The sequence below is a fragment of the Hyperolius riggenbachi genome, chromosome 10 (assembly GCF_040937935.1).
Source record: "Hyperolius riggenbachi isolate aHypRig1 chromosome 10, aHypRig1.pri, whole genome shotgun sequence".
Classification (NCBI taxonomy): domain Eukaryota; kingdom Metazoa; phylum Chordata; class Amphibia; order Anura; family Hyperoliidae; genus Hyperolius; species Hyperolius riggenbachi.
In genome coordinates this window covers 233564457-233592148 of record NC_090655.1, presented here as the reverse complement: position 1 = coordinate 233592148, position 27692 = coordinate 233564457, and the positions used below count along the sequence as shown (strand labels likewise).

General features: G+C 46.0%; 1 protein-coding gene across 10 annotated transcripts in view; it reads left to right on the top strand.

The window, feature by feature from the left end:
- Positions 1 to 11735: 11735 nt before the first annotated feature.
- The window catches only part of LOC137534772 (zinc finger protein 585A-like), an 84864-nt gene continuing 68907 nt past the window's right edge, over positions 11736 to 27692 (top strand). For 9 of the 10 annotated variants that reach the window (XM_068256410.1, XM_068256412.1, XM_068256417.1 and 6 more), the window contains exons 1-5: positions 11736 to 11780; positions 13882 to 14059; positions 18818 to 18915; positions 19029 to 19317; positions 22413 to 22781. In XM_068256410.1, coding sequence (XP_068112511.1) covers positions 13975 to 14059; positions 18818 to 18915; positions 19029 to 19317; positions 22413 to 22781 — 841 coding nt within the window. In that variant the 5' untranslated portion in view covers positions 11736 to 11780; positions 13882 to 13974. Of the gene's footprint in view, positions 11801 to 13881; positions 14060 to 18817; positions 18916 to 19028; positions 19318 to 22412; positions 22782 to 27692 lie in introns of all 10 variants that reach the window. The other variant, XM_068256409.1, reaches the window with a different exon arrangement.

Below are 27692 nucleotides of genomic sequence, written 5' to 3'. Positions count from 1 at the left end.
GGGGTCCCTGCGCAGGCACGTCAGCATGTGCGCTGCCATTGGGAAGAGGCGGGCCACGTCTGCTGGCACATCGACGTCAGTGCTGTCCTCATCCTCCTCCTCTGCCGCCTCATCCTCTCTCCACCCCCGCACCAACTCAGCTGCGCTGTGCTGATCCCCCTCATCAGCAGCCAGGTCAGGGACCTCCACCAAGTCCTCCTCCCCCTCAGAGGTGGACTGCGCAGCTGGTTGCCGCTCCTGCTGGTCCAAGGCTGCCGCTCCCTGTTCCAGCAAAGCATCGAGGGCCCTGTTCAGCAGAGAAACCAGGGGCACCCACTCGCAGACCATAGCATGGTCCCTGCTCACCATGTTTGTGGCCTGCAGGAAGGGAGCCAGCACAAAGCACACCTGCTGCATGTGCCTCCAGTCATCATCGGGGACGATGGACGGGATGTTGCTGGTCTTGTCCTTTCTCTGAGCTGCGGAAACAGTGGCCAGGGCAAGGTACTGGTTGACAGCGTGCCTCTGTTCAACCAGACGCTCCAACATCGCCAGGGTGGAGTTCCAGCGAGTCGGAACGTCAAGGATCAGCCGATGGCGTGGCAGATCCAGCTCCTTTTGCACGTCTTCCAGGCTCGCACAGGCTGCAGCCGAGCGCCGGAAGTGACGCACAACATTCCTTGCCGTTTCCAGCAGTTCGCCCATCCCCTGGTAGGTGCGCAGGAACTTCTGCACCACCAGGTTCAGCACGTGGGCAAGACAGGGGATGTGGGTCAGGTTTCCCCTGTCTATTGCGGCAACCAGATTGGCCCCATTGTCGGCCACCACCTCTCCGACTCTGAGGCCTCTGGGGGTCAGCCAAATCCTCTCCTGCTCCTGGAGTTTGACCAACACATGGGTTGCCGTCAGCTTGGTCTTCCATAGGCTGACCAAGTGCAGCAGCGCTTGGCAGTGGCGGGCCTTCACGCTGCTACTGAGGCGGGGGGTTTGGCCAGGTGTGCCGGAGGATGGCAGAGGATCGGAGGAACCTGCTGCAGTTCCCCTGACCCTGCGGGGTGGCACCACCCACTGTGTTGCTGCTGCTGCTGTGCCCGATGCTGCTCTCCCATCCTCACCCCCTTCCACCAAGCTGACCCAGTGGACAGTGAAGGACAGGTAGCGGCCTGTCCCGAAGCGGCTGCTCCAGGAGTCCATGGTGACGTGGACCCTTTCACCAACCGCGTGCTCCAGCCCTCGCTCCACATTGGCCATCACAAAGCGGTGCAGTGCAGGAATGGCCTTGCGGGCAAAGAAGTGTCTGCTGGGGAGCTGCCAGTCTGGGGCTGCGCAAGCAAGCAGCGCACGAATGTCGCTCCCCTCCTGCACGAGCGTGTACGGCAGGAGTTGGGAGCACATGGCCCGTGCCAGCAAGCCGTTCAGCTGCCGCACGCGACGGCTGCTGGGAGGCAGAGCCCTAACCACCCCCTGGAAGGACTCGCTCAAAAGGCTCTGGCGTGGCCTTTTGCTGACATGGGAATCAGCAGACACAGCAGAGGAGGCCACTGAGGACTGGCTGCCAGAACAGGCCTCAGTGTCGGCGGCAGGAGTTGCAGAGGGGGGAGGAGCAGTGCGTTTCCGCACTCCTGCTGGTGCTGCTGGAGGAGCAGGAGGGCGGGTGGCTGCTGTTGCTGCTGCTGCTGCTGAAGGCTGTGCAGTGATGGGTGTGGTGCCACTGCCAGCAGCAGATGCCTTCAGCCTCTGGAACTCCTCATGCTGGTGGAAATGTTTAGCCGCAAGGTGGTTGATGAGCGAGCTGGTGCTGAACTTTAAGGGGTCTGCACCTCTGCTCAACTTCCGCTGACAGTGGTTGCAAGTGGCGTACTTGCTGTACACAGTGGGCATGGTGAAAAACCGCCAGATTGGTGACAGAAACATCCCCCTACGGCATGGAAGCGCTGCTGCCTGTCTCCCTGTGGTGGTTGGGGGGGGGGGCTTGGGTGCGGCTGGTGGTGGTACTGGCTGATGCTGCTGCTGCTGCTGCTGAGCCTGAGACACCAGCAGGCTGTGGGACGCTGCCAATGCTTGCAATGATGCGCCTCCTTGCAAGGCCCACAAGCGCATCCTCCTCCTCCTCCTCAGAGCTGCTGAGGACGACATCCCCTGGAGGTGGTGGCACCCAGTCTCTGTCTGTCACCGGGTCATCATCATCATGCCCCTCCTGAAACATGTCCTGCTGGGATGATGACCCCCCAAACTCCTCTCCTGATGCATGGATGGGACGCTTGACTGTCGCCACAGTCTTGCTGTCCAATCCCTCCTCCCCCAAAGTGCCCATCAGCATCTCCTCCTCAAAATCGCCAACAACAGCAGACAATACCCTGATGGTGCCTGGGGTAAAAAGACTGCTGAGTGACAGGTCGGCGACTGATGGTGAACTGGCCTCCTCCCCAGGCCCTGCTGGGCGGCTGCTGCGAACAGGGGTGGTGGTGGTGGTGGTGGTGGTGGTGGTGAGGGTGGAGGCCTCGGATGCAGAGCTGATGGCGGGCTGCTCATCCTCCGTCATGAGTTGCACCACAGTGTCTGCATCCTTTTCCTCAATGGGACGTTTCCGACCCGGCTGGAGGAAAATGGGAGCAGGTGCTACACGCTGCTGCTGCTGTGTCTCTGCAGCGTGAGTTGCAGATGCTCCTGCTGGGCGGCGCCCAAGGCGTCCACGGCCAGTGGCTATGGGAGGAATGTTAGCCACTGACGCTGCTGCTGCTGCTGCGGAACTGTGCATGGTGGCGCGCCCGCGGCCGCGGCTTGCCACAATGCTGCTCCCTCTCCTCCTGATTCCCTTGCTGCCCTTCCCCTTGCCCAAACCGCGCTGGCTGCCACTTCCAGACATCTTCAATGTTTTGGGCGTATAGACAAAAGTTTTTTAAAAGGGCGGGTGAAAAGTGGGGTACTTTAATGAGGTGAGTTGGTTGGTTGGTGAGGTGACTGAGTGAGTGTCCCCTAGTACAGTAAGTAAGTAGTAACAGTCAGGAAGTACAACTAGCAGTTACAATAATCAGTAGTAATCACAAGTAAATTTAGTGTGTGTACACTCAGACAGTGAGTGCACGCACGCAGGAGCTAGTAGCCTATGAACACAGTGACTGAGTGTCCTAGACTCCTAGTACAGTAAGAGTAAGTAGTAACAGTAAGTAGAACTAACTAATTACAATAATCAATCAGCGATCAGAAGGAAATGGAGTGTGGGTGTGTGTACACTCAGACAGTGAGTGCACGCACGCAGGAGCTAGTAGCCTATGAACACAGTGACTGAGTGTCCTAGACTCCTAGTACAGTAAGAGTAAGTAGTAACAGTAAGTAGAACTAACTAATTACAATAATCAATCAGCGATCAGAAGGAAATAGAGTGTGGGTGGTGTGTGTACACTCAGACAGTGAGTGCACGCACGCAGGAGCTAGTAGCCTATGGACAGTGACTGAGTGTCCTAGACTCCTAGTACAGTAAGAGTAAGTAGTAACAGTAAGTACAACTAACTAATTACGATAATCAATCAGCGATCAGAAGGAAATAGAGTGTGTGTTGTGTGTGTACACTCAGACAGTGAGTGCACGCACGCAGGAGCTAGTAGCCTATGAACAGTGACTGAGTGTCCTAGACTCCTAGTACAGCAAGAGTAAGTAGTAACAGTAAGTAGAACTAACTAATTACAATAATCAATCAGCGATCAGAAGGAAATGGAGTGTGGGTGTGTGTACACTCAGACAGTGAGTGCACGCACGCAGGAGCTAGTAGCCTATGAACACAGTGACTGAGTGTCCTAGACTCCTAGTACAGTAAGAGTAAGTAGTAACAGTAAGTAGAACTAACTAATTACAATAATCAATCAGCGATCAGAAGGAAATGGAGTGTGGGTGTGTGTACACTCAGACAGTGAGTGCACGCACGCAGGAGCTAGTAGCCTATGAACACAGTGACTGAGTGTCCTAGACTCCTAGTACAGTAAGAGTAAGTAGTAACAGTAAGTAGAACTAACTAATTACAATAATCAATCAGCGATCAGAAGGAAATAGAGTGTGGGTGGTGTGTGTACACTCAGACAGTGAGTGCACGCACGCAGGAGCTAGTAGCCTATGGACAGTGACTGAGTGTCCTAGACTCCTAGTACAGTAAGAGTAAGTAGTAACAGTAAGTACAACTAACTAATTACGATAATCAATCAGCGATCAGAAGGAAATGGAGTGTGGGTGTGTGTACACTCAGACAGTGAGTGCACGCACGCAGGAGCTAGTAGCCTATGAACACAGTGACTGAGTGTCCTAGACTCCTAGTACAGTAAGAGTAAGTAGTAACAGTAAGTAGAACTAACTAATTACAATAATCAATCAGCGATCAGAATAAAATGGAGTGTGGGTGTGTGTACACTCAGACAGTGAGTGCACGCACGCAGGAGCTAGTAGCCTATGAACACAGTGACTGAGTGTCCTAGACTCCTAGTACAGTAAGAGTAAGTAGTAACAGTAAGTAGAACTAACTAATTACAATAATCAATCAGCGATCAGAAGGAAATAGAGTGTGGGTGGTGTGTGTACACTCAGACAGTGAGTGCACGCACGCAGGAGCTAGTAGCCTATGAACAGTGACTGAGTGTCCTAGACTCCTAGTACAGCAAGAGTAATTAGTAACAGTAAGTAGAACTAACTAATTACAATAATCAATCAGCGATCAGAAGGAAATAGAGTGTGTGTTGTGTGTGTACACTCAGACAGTGAGTGCACGCACGCAGGAGCTAGTAGCCTATGAACACACAGTGACTGAGTGTCCTAGACTCCTAGTACAGTAAGAGTAAGTAGTAACAGTAAGTACAACTAACTAATTACAATAATCAATCAGCGATCAGAAGGAAATAGAGTGTGTGTTGTGTGTGTGCACTCAGACAGTGAGTGCACGCACGCAGGAGCTAGTAGCCTATGAACACAGTGACTGAGTGTCCTAGACTCCTAGTACAGTAAGAGTAAGTAGTAACAGTAAGTAAGTAGAACTAACTAATTACGATAATCAATCAGCGATCAGAAGGAAATAGAGTGTGTGTTGTGTGTGTACACTCAGACAGTGAGTGCACGCACGCAGGAGCTAGTAGCCTATGGACAGTGACTGAGTGTCCTAGACTCCTAGTACAGTAAGAGTAAGTAGTAACAGTAAGTACAACTAACTAATTACGATAATCAATCAGCGATCAGAAGGAAATAGAGTGTGTGTTGTGTGTGTACACTCAGACAGTGAGTGCAGTGCGCACACGCAGGAGCTAGTAGCCTATATGAACAGTGACAGTGAGTGTCCCTACGGGTACAGTAAGAGTAAGTAGTAAGTAAGTACAACTAACTAACAATAATCTATCAGTAATCAGAAGGAAATAGAGTGTGTGTACACACAGACAGTGAGTGAGTGCACACACGCAGGAGCTAGCTAGTAGCCTATAAACAGTGACAGTCAGTGAGTGTCCTACTCCTAGTACAGTATAACTACAATACTATTAGTAAAGGACAGCAGAAATACTGGTATAGATGAGAGAAATAAACAGAGGACAGCTGCCCACAGAGGCAAGGCCCCCCTGAGGCCTAAACCTGTAAGCTTGCAGCAGCTGCCTGTCTCTAATGTAACACGCAAGCTACTAACTAAAATACAATGTCTAAATAACTAACAACAATATAGGTGTGTATAGGAGGTGTATGTGAGCAAAAACGCTAGGTAAATGACCACAATAGAGCTCTTGCTAAGCCAAAGCACAAAGGAGCAACTCTCTCTCTGTACAAGTCTCAGGCAAGCACGGAGAAACGGAACATGGCGGCCGCTATTTATAGGGTAGGGGCTGGCCAGGGTCCCCCTCTGTGATTGGCTGCCGTCAGAGGGCCTGGGAGCCCTCTGATTGGCTCTAAGGACATCAATCTGGGCTATGACGCTATTCGAGCTCGGTACCGGGTTGCTCGAATAGCTCGAATAGTGAATGGGCTATTCGAGTGTACTCGGATAGCCCATTCGAATAGCTCCAGCTATTCGGAGCTCGAATACCGAGCTCGAATAGCTGAAAAAGAGCTCGAATATTCGAGCTACTCGAATATTCGAGCTCTGCTGAGCACCACTGGTTAAAATTATGTCCCTATCACAATGTATGGCGACAATATTTTATTTGGAAATAAAGGTGCATTTTTTCCGTTTTGCATCTATCACTATTTACACGTTTAAAATAAAAAAAATATAGAAATATTTCATCTTTACATTGATATTTAAAAAGTTTAGACCCTTAGGTAAATATTTACATGGTTTTTTTTTTTATTGTAATGGTTTTTTTTTTTTTATTGTAAACATTTTATTTGGGTAGTTTTGGGAGGGTGGGAGGTAAACAATAGATTTATAATGTAAATGTGTGTTAATTTTAAATTATTTTTTTTTACAGGTGTAGTATTACTTTTTGGCCACAAGATGGCAGCCATGAGTTTGTTTACATGACGTCACTCTAAGCGTAACACACGCTTAGAGTGGCGCATTGGGCAGGGAACGGCCAGAAAAGGCGCAGCTTCTGAGAGAAGCTGTCGCTTTTTCAGCGGGGGAGAGGAATCAATGATCGGGCACCGTAGCCCGATACATTGATTCCCTGGCTACCGAATCCGCGGCCGGGAGTGCGCGTGAACGCGCGCGATCGGCCGCGGGAGCACGCGGTAGCGCGCATGGTTCCTGGACGTAGAAACTACGTCCAGGAACCAAAATAGGTTAACCAATAAATACTTACCTGTCCCTTTAACCTCTTGAGGACTGCAGTGCTAAACCCCCCTAGTGACCAGGCCATTTTAAGCAAAATGTGCCACTGCAGCTTTAAGGCTAAGCTGCAGATCTGCACAACACAGCACACACGTGATTTCCCCCCCCTTTTCTCCCCACCAACAGAGCTCTCTGTTGGTGGGGTCTGATCGCCCCCAGATTGTTTTTTTTTTGTTTACAAATATTTTTGTTTCTTTTTTTATTAAAAAAAAGCGTGTTCTTTTAAATCTATTCCCTCCCTCCCCCCCTCCTTCCCCACAGCCAGCCAATTGTGGCGATCGGCTGTCATAGGCTTCTGCCTATGAGAGCCGATCTCTCTCCAGTGTCCCAGGGGGACAGCCGTGTCACATGGCTGTCCCCAGTACAGCGCTGCTGCCGATCGCAGCGCTGTACGGGTAAATAGACGGCGATCACGCCGTCTATCAGTCTCCCGAGCGGCAATAGCCGCTCGGAGACTGAAGAGGGGGCGGAGCTCCGCCCTCCGAGAATGAGATGCGCGCGCAGCGTGCGCGCGATCTCATTCAAAACAGAGCCCCAGGACTTTACGCCAATTGGCGTTAGGCGGTCCTGGGGCTGCCGCCGCGGCCACGCCTACCGGCGTGACGCGGTCGGCAAGAGGTTAAATAAATGATCCCTCGCAATATCCTCGGAAATGTTCTATCAGTTACAATGTAACAAAGTTATTACAATGTAACAACTTTGTTACATTGTAACTACGCCGCACCCGACGTCACTCGCCGCCGCCGCATACACTTACGCGTCCGTGCAGGATGCTAAGTCCCCGCAGCTCCCGCTGTCCACCCCGCCCACATCTGTCACCCACATGTCACCCACATGTGGGTGACATGTGGGAGAGGCGGGGAGGGCAGCGGGAGCCGGCGGGGACTTAGCGTCCTGCACGGACCCGACAGAGCTCTGAGCTATATAGCTCAGAGCTCTCTAAGCATCTTTGTATTTGGGCTCCAAGGAGCCCCATTGGTCCTTAGCAGACCAATGGGGTTCCTTCAAATCAGAAGGAACCCCAGCTCTGTCAGGTCCGTGCAGCACGGACGCGTATGCGGCGGCGGCGAGTGACGTCGGGTGCGGCGTAGTTACAATGTAACAAAGTTGTTACATTGTAATAACTTTGTTACATTGTAACTGATAGAACATTTCCGAGGCTATTTCGAGGGATCATTTATTTAAAGGGACAGGTAAGTATTAATGGTTAATTAAGAATATTAAAGGACTTTTTTCGTGGTTATGTTTTTTGTTCAATTAAAATACTTTTTCTAAGTGTTTGTGTGTTTATTTACTTTTAACTCTTAAAGGAAATGGGTAAGGGGTACAAGTACCTCTATACTCATTTCTCCTGGGAGGGGGACCCCTTTTTAAAGGGGACTCCCAAATTCCACCATGAACCCCCCCCCCCCCCCCAGGAAATCGCGGCCTCCACCTCCACCACCCATCGGAGGTGGAGAAGAGCCCCTTGTCCTTGGATTGGACAAGGGCTCGGAGGGGGAGGGGAAAGCTTGGCTGCCCCTCCCCTTCCGAGACCCCCCAATCCATGGACCATGCGGGCTGGTATAGTCAGGGTGCGGAGCCCCACGCGGCCGGTGCTCCGCATTCTGGCTATCCCAGCCTGCATGGGGGACAAGGGGTTAAAGAGGTCTGGGAGGGGGGACCCCACGTCGTTTTTTTTTATATTTCCCACACTCAGAACGAAGTAAGTAAAACTCTTCCCACTTGGGGGAATCTATGAAAATAATACACTATTGTTACCTGTGCAAAAAAAAACTGACATTTTCTGCATTTAAAAGACATTTTCGCCCTTGAAACTTAAAAATCGATTTTCTCAAAAACTATAAGGTCTTTTTGAAAAAAAAATGTTCCTCTTATTCCCACTGATCCCCTTAATATACCCTGGGAATTTGGTGTTCCTAAACTTTAAGCAGGCTTTGCTATTAACCGTTAAAGTCGGCGGGTTTTTAAATGTTTACATTTTTCCTTTGAAACTTTAACATCGATTTTCTCAAAAACTATAAGGTCTTTTTGAAAAAAAAATTTTTCCTCTTATTCCTCCTGATCTCCTTAATATATTCTCCAAATTTGAGGCTCTTAGCATTTAAGGGGGCTTTGCTATTAACCCTTAAAGTCGGCGGCTTTTTCATATTATACGGAGCGTTACGGTTTAACGCGAAATTACGGTAGCGTTTAATGCGAAATTACGGCATGAACGAAACGCGAAATTACGCGTTGAAAATTACGCTTACGGTATTTTCAATTACGATTTTAATGGCAATTACGCTACCGTAATTTCGCATCGTAATCGCAAATTTCGCATGCGTAATTTTAGTAATGCGAAATTACGAAAATTTCGGCTCAACTCTAACTATAAGGAGAGCACTATAAATGGCTTCAGTAGAGGGAGAGCACTAAGGGCCCGTTTCCACTAGAGCGAATCCGCATGCGTTGTCTGCATGTGGATTCGCATAACCAATACAAGTGGATGGCCCTGTTTCCACTTGTCAGTTTTTTCCTGCATTTTTCTGTGCAGGATTTTTCTGCACGGTAGAGCCTGCAGAATTTGCCTGCGTGTTGAATGCAGGCGTTTCGCAGGCTATGTATGTGATAGGGATAAGGCACATGCAGTTTTTGCCGCAATTTCGCATGCGAATTCGCATGAAAACTAATGTAAATTGAACCAGGCAGTGACATGGTTAAATCCGTATATACCCTGCCTATGCGAAATCGCATGCGAAATTGCGGCAGAAACAAGCGTGCAGCCAGTCTGTCAGATCTGACAATAATGTCAGAAACGCGCTCCATGCTTGTTCATGGTCTATGGCTGAAAGTATTAGAGGCAGAGGGTCAGCAGGGCTGCCAACCAACTGGTATTGCTTAAAAAGGAAATAAACATGGCAGCCTCCATATACCTCTCTCTTCAGTTGTCCTTTAATGAATAGGTGCTGGCTTACTGAATAGGAAGAGCCTAAATTTGAACTCAGGTCCTTAACCCTCCTGGCGGTATGAAAAATTCCTCCAGGAGGCAGCGCGGCAGTTTTTTTTTTTTTTTTTTTAAATCATGTAGCGAGCCCAGGGCTCGCTACATGATAGCCGCTGCTCAGCGCCATCCCCCCGCCCTCTTCGATCGCCTTCGGCGATCTCCGATCAGGAAATCCCGTTCAAAGAACGGGATTTCCTGGAGGGCTTCCCCCGTCGCCATGGCGACGGGGCGGGATGACGTCACCGACGTCAGCGACGTCGTGACGTCATTGGGAGTCCCGATCCACACCTCGGCGCTGCCTGGCACTGATTGGCCAGGCAGCGCACAGGGTCTGGGGGGGCGCGCGCCGAAACGGATAGCGGCGATTGGGCGCAGGCCGGCGGCGATCAATGTGCTGGCGCAGCTAGCAAAGTGCTAGCTGCATCCAGCAAAAAAAAAATTAAGAAAATCGGCCCAGTAGGGCCGGAGAAAACCTCCTGCGCGGCTTACCCTGAACTAAGTTCGGGGTTACCGCCAGGAAGGTTAATGTCAGAAGCAGAGCCCTTTAATCATTACACTATCCAGCCAGCTACTATAACTGAGGACGCTATACAGAGAGCACTATACCTGGGGACACTATACAGAGAGCACTATAATTGGGGACAGGGCCGGTTTAAGCGGCCCTGGGGCCCCAGGGCAAACTTAGTCTGTGGGGCCCTCCTTCCACCCACAGTTTCCTCCTGACCACTAATAATAATAATTTGCTTCACCAGGATTGCACTTTTATTTAGCTTTCCTGTATGACAAGAAGACACCCAGCACTATATGTATAATAGAAAAAATACTATTACTAACCACGAATGGATGGAAAGAGTACATTATCCTCCTGAATATACTTAAGAATGAAGGCTAAAACCTTTCTGGAATATGAATAAAAACAATCAGTGGGACAGTTAGCCGCCCCCCTGCCCCTCCCATTTAGAATGATAGCACAGCACCGACAATTTGCACCACGTGTTATAGCCGCAGTGCTCCCTCCCCCCCCCCCCCCCAAAAAAAAAAACCGCTCTCAGACTCAGTATAGGTAGGTAGCCAGGTATAGGTGCCCCAGTATAGAATCTCATGTGTAGGTGCCCTCACTATAGGTTGCCAAGCATAGGTGCCCCAGAATAGGAAGTAAGTTGAAGGTCTCCATCGCCCCCATAGGTAGCCAGGCATAGGTGCCTCCAGTATAGGTAGCCGGGTGTTGGTGCCCTGAGTAAAGGTAGCCAGCTATAGGTGCCCCCAGTATAGGAAATTAGGTGTAGGTGCCCTCAGCATAGGTAACCAGCTATAGGCGCCCCCTTGGAAGCCGCCGCCCTGAGCGACCGCTCCGGTCGCTCAGGTCAAAGGCCGGCTATGAAAACAATTCACAATATGTATGAATCAATACCTCGGAGACTTTAGGCCGTAATTGCCGCAAAAGGTGGACCTACACCATATTAAAATATAATTTGTTGATTTTCAAGGTGTTTCCATTATTTTGTCCAACCCCTGTATTTTATGTTCAGCAATTTCTCGTGTACTCTGTGCTGTTTTGTATCACACTGCTAAACTTTCATTTACAGTATGCATTTTTCATTAGAAGGGCTGAAGAAACTGTTGTTATCCTCATTTATAATCACCAACATGTAGATATTTTATATACATGTGTGTTGTGTGATTGGTGTACCTTGACCAGGGGAGCTAGTAAGAGGAGAACACCGAATGTATTTTTTATAATGTCTGATCTGCTCTTTATCATGTCTGTCTAGAGAGACAACGTGAATGCTTCCCATTTCCATGTGTCCTGATGCGATTAAAGCGGGCATTCGAAAATGAGGTGAGCTGCAGTTTGTATTTTCTCCACAAGGTGGCAGAAAGCCCGCAAAACACAGAAGAAACATGTTATACTGTGGTAATGCTCCAGACGGTACAGATTGGATGGGGTGGAGCTTACGCACCGGAAGTAAAAAGTATCATGGGCAGGAAGTAAAAAGTTGCGAGAAGATATTGCTGTTATTGGAGGTACAGACGGTAATAACTAGGTTAGCTAGCATTAGCATAAACTATTTTAGGGGCACGACGGTATGATTTGCATATTCAGCAGTAGTGCATCATGGGAGCTTTCTCTTGCTGAATAATTGCAATACCTTCTGCTTTATGAAAGCAAATTCATATTTTTCAATTAAACAAAATGCCATATAGAGAGAACATTATAATTGGAGATACTATTACAAGAGAACTATAACTGAAGTGCCATGAGAGGAATACTATAACTGGGGGCACTACAACTGGGATCATTATTTGGGAAAGCATTATAACCAGGGAAACCATAAAAAAGTGGATAACTAGGGTCATTGTAAGCAAAGCACTATGGCTGTTGGAACTAAGCATTATAACTGGGAATAATATAAGGTGAGCATTGTAGCTGGGGACACTATGAGGAGAGCACTATAATTGTTTCTATGAACACAGGAGTATTGGCCATAATTCTCAATATCCATCCTGTGTCAAACTGTATGTGAGACATCTGAAATATATCATCTAAATCATTGGTCCTCAAACTAAGGCTTAGGGGTTGAATGCAGCCTACTGAGCCTTTATTTTTACTGGCCCCACACACACAAAATGTATTACTTATAGATGCGGTCCGCTGCATTTTTAAATCTTGGTGGCCCGCATAAAGAATAGCACTTCTGCCACCACCCTTCCACATGGAAGCCAGAAAGCAGTAATTTGCTGGGTTAATGGGTGGAGGGAATTACTTGTAACCAGGGATGCTCAACTCCGAATTCGGTTGAAACCCGGATAGTTGCTATCCAGATTTCACACAGGTTCCTGTGTGGAGTGAGCGGGGGGTCAAGCTTACCTATCAGACGTCTTCTTCAGTCCGTTCCTCGGCGCCTCCCACGATGCGTTCCAAGCGCGTCACGTGATTACAAACACTTCCTCCTTCAACCCGGAAGGAGGAAGTGTTTTTACTCACGTGACCGCCACGTGGAATGCATCATGGGAGGCGCCGTGGGACGGACCGAAGAAGACGGCAGATAGGTAAGCTGGGTGAAATCCGGATAGCAACTATCCGGGTTTCACCCGAATTCGGAGTTGAGCATCCCTGCTTGTAACAAGCATAATCACATATATTTTGATCACTGCTGTGCAGAAATGTCATGGTTCCTTTGCAAAGGGGAAATGGAGGGTTGTGCTGTATACGTTGCTACAGTGATCGTGTGTGTTTGTGGGTGAGATTGTGCTGCAGGCTTTTGTAGGCCATTGGGTGACATTATGGCTCACATATGACTTGCTATGTTAGAGTCACAATATCTGCACTGTGTTGGAGGGCATGCTACCTGCACATTCTGTGGTAGAATGCATACTTTCTGCACGTGCTGTGTTGAAGGGCTTCTATCTGCACAAGCTGTGTTGAGGTCATAACATCTGCTCTGGTAAATGGGAGACATGCTGCCCCAATACCTAGGCTCAATGTTATGTTTTTCTACATCATTTCATGTATACTCCAGTCCCCCATCAGTCTGAAGTATATTGACCCGACCTTTTACTGAAAAGGTTTGTGGACCCCTGCTATAAGGAGAGCACTATAATTTTTCTATGAACACAGGAGTATTGGCCATAATTCTCAATATCCATCCTGTGTCAAACTGTATGTGAGGCATTGATATATATCATCATCTAAATACTATCCAGCCTTATAATGTCACTGCACAGCACCCCCTATCTGACATATGGCTGCTTTGGATGTAAGCTGTGTACACATTATATCACTGTGAAAAAATGAGGAAAAAACTTACGGCACTCACCAGCCCAGTGGGTTTCTCAGTGGGCTGCCTAGCCTCCACATGAATCAGCGTGAGGAACGCAAAAGGGCAGCCGTGAACAGCCACTAGTGCCCTCGCACCCACCCTTTGTACCTCGCTCCTCGGCTCCTTTGATCACACGTGAGACACAAGTGGAATCCTTATCCTTTTGATGCAGTCATTGTTGAATGTAATCTGCGTGTGGATTTAAATAAGCTTAACTTCAATTTGCATGTCCTCTGTTTGTCATTGATACACGTGTGCACATTACTTCTCACAGTTCAGGTAATTTATCATCTACATATGTACAGGGAGGAGTCTCCTGTGCAGATCACATGACTACATCGGTGAGGATGGAAGACAATCAGACTTGAATTTGTCAGGATTCCCCTGTCTGTTGCTCCATGGAGGAGGGGCAAAATTTAGAAGGGCACAAGTACCTCTACAAGGGCGCCATGGTGGAAACTCATCTGTCCCTCACATCACCGGGTAAGAGGAGACTTTGATTTATTTTAAAGGAGGATGGAGGGTCCACCCAGATTCCCCCAACATCTGTTAAACATAAGGGGCTTGATTCACAAAAACGGTGCTAACTGTTAGCACGCGAAGCGCCATGCGTGGACTTTTGTGCGCGCAAAGTCCCACGATTGCGCGATAGCGTACAAGATTTTTGCGCTCGATCGGGTGCCCTCGCAAATGTCCGCGTTGTCGCGTGCAAATGTTCTTCATGCTAACCCGTGCTAACAGTTAGCACGGTTTTGTGAATCAAGCCCCTGGTGCCCATATGAAATTCACTTTTCCTCCCTAGTTTTCTCCAAGTTGATATTTCCACAACTTGTCATTAAAAGAAGATACTGTACACCATATAAAATGTCCATCTAGATTCCTCAGTATAACTATATTGTGCCAACAAATGAGGATATACTGTACACCATATGAGAGGCCCATCTCCATTCCTCAGTATAACATCATAGTACCAACAAATGAGGATATACTGTACACCATATGAAAGGCCCAACTCCGTTTCTTAGTATAACATCATAGCACCAACAATTGAGGAGATACTGTACACCATGTGAAAGGCTCATCTCCATCCCTCAGTGCAACATCATAGTACCAACAAATGAGGAGGAGATACTGTACACCATGTGAAAGGCCCATCTCCATCCCTCAGTATAACATCATAGTACCAACAAATGAGGAGGAGATACTATACACCATATGAAAGGTCTATCTCAATTCCTCAGTATAACATGATAGCACCAACAAATGAGGAGAAACTGTACATCATATGAAAGGCCCATCTCCATTCTTAAGCATAACATCATAGTACCAACAAATGAGGAGGAGATACTGTACACCATATGAGAGGTCCATCTCAATTCCTCAGTATAACAACATAGTACCAGCAATGGAGGAGGATATACTGTACACCATATGAAAGGTCCATCTCAATTCCTCAGTATAACATCATAGTACTAACAAATGAGGAGGAGATACTGTACATCATATGAAAGGCCAATCTTCATTCATCAGTGTAACATCATAGTACCAACAAATGAGGAGATACTGTACATCATATGAAAGGCCCATCTCAATTCCTCAGTATAACAACATAGTACCAACAATGGAGGAGGAGATACTGTACACCATATGAAAGGTCCATCTCCATTCCTCAGTATAACATCATAGTACCAACAAATGAGGAGGAGATACTGTACACCACATGAAAGGCCCATCTCCATTCCTCAGTATAATATCATAGTACCAACAAATGAGGGGATACTGTACACCATATGAAAGGCCCATCTCCATTCCTCAGTATAACACCATAGTACCAACAAATGAGGAGGAGATACTGTACACCATATGAAAGGCCCATCTCCATTCCTCAGTATAACATCATAGCACCAACAAATGAGGAGGAGTTACTGTACACCATATGAAAGGCCCATCTCCGTTCCTCAGTATAACATCATAGTACCAACAAATGAGGAGGCGATACTGTACACCATATGAAAGGCCCATCTCCATTCCTCAGTATAACATCATAGTGCCAACAAATGAGGAGGAGATACTGTACACCATATGAAAGGCCCATCTCCGTTCCTCAGTATAACATCATAGCGCCAACAAATGAGGAGGGGATACTGTACACCATATGAAAGGTCCATCTCCATTCCCCAGCATAACATCATAGTACCAACAAATAAGGAGGAGATACTGTACACCATATGAAAGGCCCATCTCCGTTCCTCAGTATAACATCATAGCGCCAACAAATGAGGAGGGGATACTGTACACCATATAAAAGGTCCATCTCCATTCCTCAGCATAACATCATAGTACCAACAAATGAGGAGGAGATACTGTACACCAGGGCTGCCCAATAGGTCGATCGCGATCTACCGGTAGATCGCGAGCACCTGTTTGGTAGATCGAGACCTCATGGCCGCATTCCATTGAATTTAGTGACCGGCAGCTGTAGAACGCGTCCTATCAGATTATGCTGCTCATGCTGGCTGCTGATCTTGCAGCCAATCAGGGAAGGAGAGAGGCCCGGCTGAGAGGCCAGGGGCGGCTTTGCCATGACGCAGTGTCATGGCTGGGGGCGGAGCTACAATAGAAGAACGATGCCTGCTCCTGGAAAGGTGGCTCCCTCCATTCTCCGAGCGTCTCTCTCTCCCTCCCACAGGCTCTGGCAGACACGTGCTGCAGCTGTGCTCTGACCGGGAGAGCAGGAGATAACAGCTCCTGTGTAATGTACAGCCCGCCTCCCCCTCCCTCCTAATGGGGCTGTCTGGGACCTGGAGATCCAGCAGGGAAGAAGTAACGCTATGAGTGAATGCCAATGTCTCCCTGCCCTCTCCACTCAGCAACAGTAGGGAAGTACTAAGGATCCCACCAGGACTGACAGAAGTCAGGCTGCAGGGTCCTAAATGCTGGCCTATTGTATTACAAGTAAGTAAAGAGCAGGTTTTCTCTGTTGATCACTATGATACAGGAGCTGCAGGTGATATAGGACTTAAAGTGGACTTAACCCTCCTGGCGGTTTATTAAAAATCCGCCAGGGGGCAGCAAAGTATTTTTTTTAATTTTTTTTTTTTTCCATGTAGCGAGACAAAGTCTCGCTACATGATAGCCGCTGCTCAGCGGCATCCCCCCAGCCCCTCCAATCGCCTCCGGCGATCGGAGATCAGGAGATCCCGTTTAAAGAACGGGATCTCCCGGAGGGCTTCCCCCGTCACCATGGCGACGGGCGGCATGACGTCACTGACGTCGTGACGTCATTGCGAGTCCCACACTACCGCTAAGCGCTGCCTGCCACTGATTGGCCAGTCAGCGCACGGGGTCTGGGGGGGGGGGGGGGGCGTCCCGGCGAAGCGAGCGGTGGGTAATCGGCGGCGAGCAGCGGCGATCAGAGGGCACACGCAGCTAGCAAAGTGCTAGCTGTGTGCTGCAAAAAAAAATTTTATAAAAATCGGCCCAGCAGGGCCTGAGAAATCCCCCTGCGCAGCATAACCCGTGCTCAGCACAGGCTTACCGCCAGGGAGGTTAAATTAAAAATACAAGATTTCAGAAATAACATCTATTTTCTAAATTATAATAATAAATAGCGGCCTTTTTTCAGCTGCATGATGACAAATATAAAATATTTTACATTTATTGGAACCCCTTCCTTCCTTTCAAATTGCCGGGATTTTTCCGGCAAACTGGTGGAGTAGATGGTGTCCGACAATGGAGGAATTGCTAATGGCTGCCCCCAGTATAGCCCTAGCTATGAAAATAGAAGGGTGAAAAGCATGCACTGAAATGATCATAGGCTTGAAGGAGTGTTTGTTTATCTTTGTATGTGTCAGAGTGGTGCAACTAAATATTTTTAATTAAAAAAAAAATGTTTGGTTTGGGTCCGCTTTAATTTAACAAACTGTGCTGTTCTAGCAGCGTATGTTAAAAAATAACTTGCACACGCTACGGCATAGCGAACGCTCCTTAGTTACGCTCATTGTTTACTTAGTTGGTTGGTAGATCTGGCCTCGGTGAATTTTAAAGTAGCTTACGAGCCGAAAAAGTGTGGGCACCCCTGCTGTACACCATATGAGAGGTCCATCTCCATTCCTCAGTATAACATCATAGTACCAACAAATGAGGAGGAGATACTGTACACCATATGAAAGGCCCATCTCAATTCCTCAGTATAACAACATAGTACCAACAATGGAGGAGGAGATACTGCACACTATATGAGAATTCCATCTCAATTCCTCAGTATATAACATCATAGTACCAACAAATGAGGAGGAGATACTGTACACCATATGAGAGGCCCATCTCCATTCCTCAGTATAACATCATAGTGCCAACAAATGAGGAGGAGATACTGTACACCACATGAAAGGCCCATCTCCATTCCTCAGTATACCATCATAGTGCCAACAAATGAGGAGGAGATACTGTACACCATATGAAAGGCCCATCTCCATTCCTCAGTATAACAGCATAGTAGCAACGAATGAGGAGGAGATACTGTACACCATATGAAAGGCCCATCTCTATTCCTCAGTATAACATCATAGCACCAACAAATGAGGAGGAGATACTGTACACCATATGAAAGGCCCATCTCTATTCCTCAGTGTAACATCATAGTACCAACAAATGAGGAGGAGATACTGTACACCATATGAAAGGCCCATCTCCATTCCTCAGTATAACATCATAGTACCAACAAATGAGGAGGAGATACTGTACACCATATGAGAGGTCCATCTCAATTCCTCAGTATAACATCATAGTACCAACAAATGAGGAGGAGATACTGTACACCATATGAAAGGCCCATCTCCATTCTTCAGTATAACATCATAGTACCAACATTATCATGGCTATGGCTACGAAACCTCAACCTTGGCATACTCTTGATACTGCTGGTCTAACTCTAACACATTTTCCTTACAGTTCTAAACCACAGCCTTGGCATAAACCTCATAGGCCCACATGCAATTCACTTTTCCTCTTTAGTTTTCTCCAAGTTGGTATTTTTACTCCTTGACAATAAAATGCCCTTTAAACCCCCAGCAAGCAAGAAAATAATTTTGACTGTGCTTTTTTGTACTCTACTTTTTTGTACTCTCTATTTTGGTACATTTTCAATTGCTAAATTCTGAAAAGTTATTTTAAAGAAAAGATGACAAATTATCACCAAGGAGAAAACTTGTATTCACTCAGTGTGTGTGTCTCCTGCAGATGGATCGAGTAACGGAAACCCACCAGTGAGATATACAGGCCCTCTTTATTCCAGGGATTGTCCACAAGAAGATCCCACCATCTCCAATCATTATCAGGTAGGCAAAACTAAGATTCACCAGAGACTCCAAACCATATAAGATACTTATCTCATCTAACTTTATTCTTGCTGACTGTACATAATAATGCATTTATCATCTTGTTGGTTTAGGTTGACAGACGTACCACTATAAAAATTGAGGTGAAAGAGGAAGAAGAGGCGTATGTGAGGGGTGATCAGCAGTGTGTGGAGGAAAGTAACATAATGGTGAGAATTAAAGAGGAAGAAGAGGAGACATATGTGAGGGATGATCAGCAGTCTACAGAGGAGGGTGACATGATGAGGATACTTAAAGAGGAGGAAGAAGATAAATATATGAAGGGTGATCAGCAGTCTATGGAGGAGGGTGAAATAATGAAGAACATTAAAGAGGAAGACTTTTGTGTAAACTTCAAGACTGGTAAGTAATAATTAATCCCCCCCCCCCCAAAAAAAAAAAAAAAGTGTTATGTTTTACACCTAGAAAATTGACTGGGCAAAGTTCCCTTTTTATTTTTTGTTTTCCTTTTTTTACTATTAGGATCAGTTCACACTGGGTTGACTATCAGAAGGGAACCAATAAACATGCAGAACAGACCCATGCTTTTCTATGGTCTCTTTCACACATGACCCTTTTAAAGGACAACTGAAGTGAGAGGGATATGGAGGCTGCCATATTTATTTTCTTTTAAGCAAAAGCAATACCAGTTGCCTGGCTATCCTGCTGATCCTCTGCCTCTAATACTTTTAGCCATAGACCCTGAACATGCATGCAACATATCAGGGGTTTCTGACATTATTATTCAGCAGTGATGACCGTAATCAGCTAATTATGATTATGTGAAATTTTGCATGCATTTTCACAATTATGCCGATATGTAAATACAAATTGTTAATTCCGTTGATTTCGCATGAATTTTCGTGGAATTCTCGACTTTAGCAGTGAATATCAAAGCCACCATACATGATATTGTCACCCAAATGGCTACATATGTTATGGAGAATCGTGGGCACAAGTCTAAAAATAATTTTTCAAAAAGACCCTGTAGCTTTTGAGAAAATCGATTTTAAATATACAAAGAAAAATTAGGTGGTTTTTTTTTTAGATGCAAAAATTACTCAAAAAATTATGCAAAATTACAAATTATTAAAATTACATGCAAAATTAATTAAGATTTTTCCAGAAATGTCACATTACGATTATGGTGCGTCGATGCAAATTATGATCCTTAATTAGGCATAGGAGAAATTTCTGCTCATCACTTAAAAAAAAAAAGAACTTGATGCTGGCAACTTAGCATACATTTTACAAATATGCAGGTGGCCTTTATAGTGGCATATCAAAACTAAACCTTGATTGCTTCCTTGATACAATAAAATTATTTAAAAACATAGGACATATCAGGGGTAAATCTCCTGTCATTACATGCACAGTGAGCCACCCGCTCCATTTCATCCATACACTGCTCTACCTGCGGGTTCAATCACTTTGAAGGACGTGATCCCCGCACTGTGATTGGCCCAATAGGCTGCCTATCTTCGGATTGGAGCGGAAGGGGCTCAGGGCAGGAGGAGCGGAGCGCTCCTTATTTGCAGGGAGGCGGTGCTATTTTCTTTAGGGAATCAACAACGATGTGAGGCAGATGCAAGTTCAATATGAACAATATTACACAGCTTTCTGGCATTAAAGGGAGCCTAACTGAGAGGGATATGGATTTTTTCTTTTTTAAATATTACCAGTTGCCTGACTCTCTTGCTGGTCTTGTTTCTCTAATACTTTTAGCCACAGCCCCTCAACAAGCATGCAGATCAGGTGCTCAGACTGAAGTCAGTCTGGATTAGCTGCATGCTTGTTTCAGGTGTGTAATTCAGCCACAACTGCAGATAAAGAGATCAGTAGGACTGACAAGCAACTGGTATTTTTTAAAAGGAAACCTCTATATCCCTCTCAGTTAAGGTTCCCTTTAAATGAACATGCTAAATAGCTGCTTTCACACTACCGCCCGACTGGTGCTCTAAGCGACTCAGATGTCTCCTGCATGTGTACTGCATCCCATGCTCAGATCTTCTCCTCAAATGCTATCCCTTCTAGATAAGAATGTACAACAGGAGGAAATGGCAGCGCTTCCAAATGCAGACTGCACCAGATTTTTTGAATGCAAGTCGTGTAATCTGCTATTGTTTTCGGCTCTGCACATCTATGCAGCTGGTCAATTCGGGTGCAGCCTGCATTTGGAAGAACTGCCATTTCCTCCTGTTTTACAAAAATGTAAGTCTACTTGTGGCTAACTGCATTGATGTGCATCAGTTTGCATTCAAATTATCTAGATTAGAGTTTAGTGCATAGTTTGCATCTGATTTGTATTCAATGTGTGTATTTAAAGAACAACTATCAAAGAAACTATTTTTCTGTAAACCTCAACTTACCTATCAAGCTTTTAGCCAGCAACAATAAAATGCATTGCAGAGGTCTCTCAGTACAGTCGGTGTAAAAAGAAAAGCCATGTTTACCAGCTGCAATTTGTGTCAGCATCAGGGAGAGGTGGAGGCAGAGATTCACTGTAACCAGGCTGTAAACGGTTTGCTTTACACTGCATGGTAGAGAGAGACACACAGACAGGAATGCAGGCCTTCAGCTGATGATTATTTACACACATTTGAAGCTATATTTCTGCTTCCTATCATTCTGAACAGATTCCAGTCACAGTATTAGAGCCAGTGAAGATTGTTTCTGTATGCTGGATGTGCTGGGCACAGTTCTCCATTGTAATGCTCACAGTGAGAACAGTTCTCTGTAAACATCATATTTTCTTCATATAAGAGATGAAAAAAAGCCTTTGTATTGCTATTTTATAGTAATTACTGGAAATAGTTGTGGCATTTAGAATTTTAGTTAACTTGGAAAGTTGTCCTTTAAGTCCCTGGAGGGTGCTGCACACCTCTGTTGGTTTCATTTCAGTTGCAGCCTGATTAGGAGCACTGCCAATTTTTTGCTGCTAGATAGGAGTGTAGTCCAATAGGCAGCCAGTGAGCCACTGATAGTGGCCACAATTAGCGTACTTACTGTTCAAAAGCACCTTGCGGGACTCAACAGGGCAACGGAGGTCTGACACTCCATTGCGTCCTGGCTCTGCCCACCTACGCTTTTTGCCCCTATTATTGTCAAATCTTGCAAGGGGGTTGATTCACTAACAACGCTCGTCACTGTGAGTTAACTCTAATGGTCCTGGCAGCGTAGCGTGAGCATCTACGTTCCGTGCATTGGTTGTAAGTGTCGCCTACTGTACTTGTAACAGTGGATGTGTTGTCATTCATGTAATATAATGGCTGGCGTTGCGCTCTACAGTGCAATGTCTGAATATCACCAGCGTATTTTACTTGGTGAACCAATCTGGTTTTACCAGTCCTGTGAGAGAGCTTAGTGGCACCTGTACGTTTAGATCTCATATCTAGTTGACTAACATACATGATCATGAAACATTACCATGCATTTAATAGTTAAATTTTTCCTTCCAGCAGGGGTACACGATGTTGGGGACATCTCAGAGGGACATCTTATGTCACGTTCAGAAGAAATTGCAGTGGAATGTTCTAAGGAACCACAAGTTGTCATCTGTCATCCCACACATCAAGCGAGTCAGAGATTTCCATGTACAGAGTGCTCCAAATGTTTTAAATCTGAAGACTCTCTTGCTGCGCACCAGAAGATGCACTCACTGAGGCTGCCATGGTCATGCTCAGAGTGTGGGAAATCTTTCAGATGGAAATCATATCTTGTTCTTCATCAGTCAGTTCACACTGGCGAGAAGGCCTACCACTGTTCTGAGTGTGGGAAATCCTTCAGGTTAAAAGCAAAACTTGTTAAACACCAGAGAGTTCACACAGGTGAGAGTTTCTTTCCTTGTCCTTGTGTGTGGAAAATTATTTAGTTCAAAGTCAGAGCTTGCTATTCACCAGAGAGTTCACACTGGTGAGAGGCCCTATTTATGTTCTGAGTGTGGGAAATCCTTCAGGTTCAAGTCAAAACTTATTATACATCAGAGTGGTCATACTGGTGAGAGTTTCTATCATTGTTCTGAATGTGATAAATCTTTCTTATTTCAGTCAGAACTTATTAGTCACCAGAGCGTTCACACTAGTGAAAGGCCCTTTGCTTGTTCTGAGTGTGAGAAATCATTAATTTTCAAGTCAGAACTTGTCAGACACCATAGAGTTCACACCGGTGAGCGGCCCTATGACTGCTCTGAGTGTGGGAAATTATTCAGAGCAAAGTCAAAACTTATTAGGCACCAGAGAGTTCACACTGGTGCAAAGCGCTATGTTTGCCCTGAGTGTTGTAAATCATTCAAATATAAGCCAGAGCTTGTAAAACACCGAAGATTTCACACCGGTGAAGGGTTATGCCCATGTTTTTACTGTGGACAATTATTCAGTTAAAAGTCAGAACTTGCTGTACACCAGAAGTGTCACACTGTTGAAAAGCCCTATTCTTGTTCAGACTGTGCAAAATCATTCACCTTAAAGTCAAAACTTGTTACGCACCAGAGAGTTCACTCTGGTGAGGGTCTCCATCCTTGTTTTGAGTGTGGAAAGTCTTTCTTATTTTAATCTGAGCTGTTAGACACCAGTTTGCTCACACTGGAGAGAGACCGCATCCTTGTTCTGTGTGGAAAGTCTTTCTTTCAATCTGAGCTTGTTAAAGGGAAGGTTCAAGCAAAATAAAAAAAAATGAGTTTCACTTACCTGGGGCTTCTACCAGCCCCATGCAGCCATCCTGTGCCCTCGCAGTCACTCACTGCTGCTCCAGTCCCCCGCTGGCAGCTTTCCGACCTCGGAGGTCGGCAGGCCGCATTGCATAAATTTTGAAGCATTCCCGCTAGTGCAGGAACATTAACACATACATTTTTACGCATTACTGGTTCAATGCGTACATTTTTACTCATTGAACCAGTAATGCGTAAAAATGTATGTGTTAATGTTCCTGCACTAGCGGGAATGCGTAAAAATGTACGCAATGTGGGCCGCCTCCTCCGAGGTCGGAAAGCTGCCAGCAGGGGACCAGAGCAGCAGTGAGTGACTGTGAGGGCACAGGATGGCTGCATGGGGCTGGTAGAAGCCCCAGGTAAGTGAAACTCCATTTTTTTTTATTTTGCTTGAACCTTCCCTTTAAACATCAACTTGCTCACACTGGAGAAAGACCGCATCCTTTTTCTGAGTGTGGGAGAACATTTTTATATAAGTCAGAATTTTTTAGACATGAAAGATTTCACACTGGAGAAAAGCCTTATGAATGAGTGTGGTAGACTATTCAAAACAAAGTCAAATCTTGTTAAAGTGGATACGAGATGAACTTTTACTCATTGCATAATTGTGTTCCTTTCCTATTGTTTATAGGGCATTCCTCAAGCCAAATACTTTTTTTGTTTTAATACTCTTATTCCCTATAAACTAAACAAGCCTTACCCACAGGTTTTCAGAGAGCCAATATATTTTCAGACAGTAACAAGGGCTCATGGGAGCTCAGTCTGGGCAGGAGGAGGGGGAGGTATTACTTGCCAGAGATTTCAGAGGCAGAGGGGAGGAGGGGGGGGGGGGGGATTAGTTTTTTTTTCACAGGCTGAGTGCTCAAGATGCAGATAAGCTTGCCTGTTTGTAATGTTTTCAAACAACATGGCTGCCGTCATTGTATCACAGGAGGAAATAATCATATTCTATTGAAGCTGTTTGCAGCTAGATTTGCTGTGCAAACGATCTAAGCTTTAGATAAGCTATATAGACAAGTTACTTGTTATAGTTAGTTTTTCATCACGGATCCGCTTTAAACAGTACAGAGTTCACACAGGTGACAAGCCCTACACTTGTTCTGTGTGTGGGAAATAATTTATGACTGAGTCAAAACTTATTAGACACCAGGGGATTCACATAGATGAGGTATCTTATACTTGCTCTGATTGCGGTAAAACTTTTAGAAAAATTTCAGAGCTTGCTAAACACCAGAGAGTTCATAATGGTGAGAAGTCCTAGATGTGTTTTAAGAGTGACAATGTCAGATCAAATATCTGATAAATAAACAATGTCAGATCAAATGCTGTATTTAACCACTTAAGGACCAAACAATTTTTTACATATCGGCACTGCTCCCATTCATTCGCCAATAACTTTATTACTACTAATCACACCTAAATGATCTATAAATTGTTTTTTTTTTCTGGACAAATTAGGCTTTTAGTGTGTGCTAATTTTGTTCAGTAATTACCTTATTTTCAATGCATTTTTAAAGGGAAAAGTAGGGAAGCAAAACAGAAAAACACACTATTTCGCCATTTACATCCATTATAGCTTTAAAATAAACAGTGCTAACTATAAGTTAAACCCACACATTGTCTTTGCTTATTCATCCTGGTTATAACAACGTTTAGATTACGTTCCTAGCACAATGTATGGGGATAATATTGTATTTGGGAATAAAATGTCTTTTTTTTCTATTTTTCATTTTTGCTGTCTCATTGTACACTATTGATGATTGTAAGACCTTATTTGCAAAAATAATAGTAATATACCCTCATGGCATACATATTTAAAAAGCCAAGTTCCTAAGGTAACAATATATGTTGTTTCTTTCATATTCTGTCACTTTGTTTTCATTTTACAAATCTTTACAGGATATGCAAAATTATAATTGCCTTGGATTCAGATTGTGACTAAAAAGAATACACTAGACATGGGTAGAGATGGCCCAAACGGTTCGCCGGCGAACGGTTCCAGGCAAACTTCCGGGGGTTCGCGATCGCGGAGAACCGCAAACTTTACCTGAAGTTCGATTCGACCCCATAGTGCACCATTAGGGTCAACTTTGACCCTCTACATCACAGTCAGCCGGTACATTGTAGCCAATCAGGCTTCACTCCCTCCTGGAGCCACTTCCCCCTCCCCCACCCCCCTTATAAAAGGCAGGCAGTGCCGGCCATTTTACTCACTTGTGTGCCTGCAGTAAATGGAGAAGGGACAGCTGCTGCAGACTCTCATAGGGAAAGATTAGTTAGGCTCTTGTAGGCTTGTTAGCTTGCTCCTTGCTGATTATTGCTAAAATAGCATCCCACAACAGCTCTTTTGAGAGCTAATCTTGTTCTTGTGATCTTTTTTTTTTTTTTTCTGTGTGTCCCACTGACCCTTGTATTGCATAGACAGCCTTGATAATTCATACTGTGTGCCACTGCCAGGCCCAGCACATTTAGTGACTACTTGTGTTTGTGACAGGTGCACATTGTAATACCCATTACTGCTTATACCTACCTGTTGTTCACAGTGCGCCCACCTACCTACATGAGTTGAGCGCACGCAGCGTCACTGTGCCTGTCCGCTACCTGTCTGTGTGTGACAGGTGCACATTGTAATACCCATTACTGCATATACCTACCTACCTATTGTTCACAGTGCACCCACCTACCTACGTGAGTTGAGCGCATGCACTGTCACTGTGCCTGTCCACTGCCTGTCTGTGTGTGACAGGTACACATTGTAATACCCATCACTGTATATACCTACTTGTTATGTTCAGTGCACCCACCTCATCACTGCATATACCTACCTGTTGTGTTCAGTGCACCCACCTCATCACTGCATATACCTACCTGTTGTGTTCAGTGCACCCACATACCTACGTGAGTGCACGCAGTGTGATATACCACTCTGTGCATACCTGGTAACTGCACCTGTGTGACTGCACATTGTATGAGTCAAGTCAGTGCATACCTTTCACTTCACCCCCCCCCCTCCACCCCCATATGGACAAAACTGACAAAACAGGTAGAGGCAGAGGTAGAGGCAGACCCAGAGGAAAGCCACCCGGCAGGTCTGTGCGAGGTTGTGGTGATGTGATTTCGTGCGGCCCTGGACCAAAGTTCAGTGCTCAGAAGAAGGCACGTCCCATCAACTCCCAAGATTATCAGGACGCGGTTGACTATTTAATACAAAACACCTCATCTTCCGCAGCCACCAGCGCTACTCCAAGTACCACATCCGCTACATTTGACAGTTTGCAGGAGTTTTTTGGTGGGGAAATCACTGATGCACAGCCATTATTGTTACAACCAGATGAAGGCGCTAAGCAAGTTACACCACCTCATATGTCTGAGTTAGGCAACACTATGGACAGAGGGAGATGATGAAGTACCTGCTGTTGGTGCAGTTTTGGAGGTGTCTGAGGCAAATGAAGCTGGGCAGGATGATTATGATGATGCCGATGATACGGATCCCACGTATGTTCCCAATAGAGGAGATGAACAGGGGGACAGTTCAGAGGGGGAGTCAGAGAGGAGTAGGAGGAGACGAGTTCCTGAAAGAAGCAGGGGGAGCTCGTCATCAGAAACAGCTGGTGGCAGTGTCCGGCGGCATGTATCGCCACCTATGTACAGCCAGCCAACATGCCCTTCAACGTCAGCTGCTCATGCCACCATAGTGCTATCACCCCATGGGGGCTCAGTGGTTTGGACATTTTTTAGTGTGTCTGCCTCAGATCGGAGCAATGCCATCTGTTCTCTCTGCCTCCAAAAATTGAGCCGTGGAAAGGCCAACACCCATGTAGGGACAAGTGCCTTACGAAGGCACATGGAGAAAAGGCACAAACTGCAATGGGAAGAGCACTTGAGCAAAAGCAGCACACAAAAGAAAAACCACCCTCCTTCACCTCTTCCTCCTTCAGGTGCAGCATCTTCAGCCGCTTTCTCCCTTGCACCTTCACAGCCGCCCTCCTCCATTCCACCTCTGCCCTTGAGCGGTTCCTGCTCCTCTGCCCAC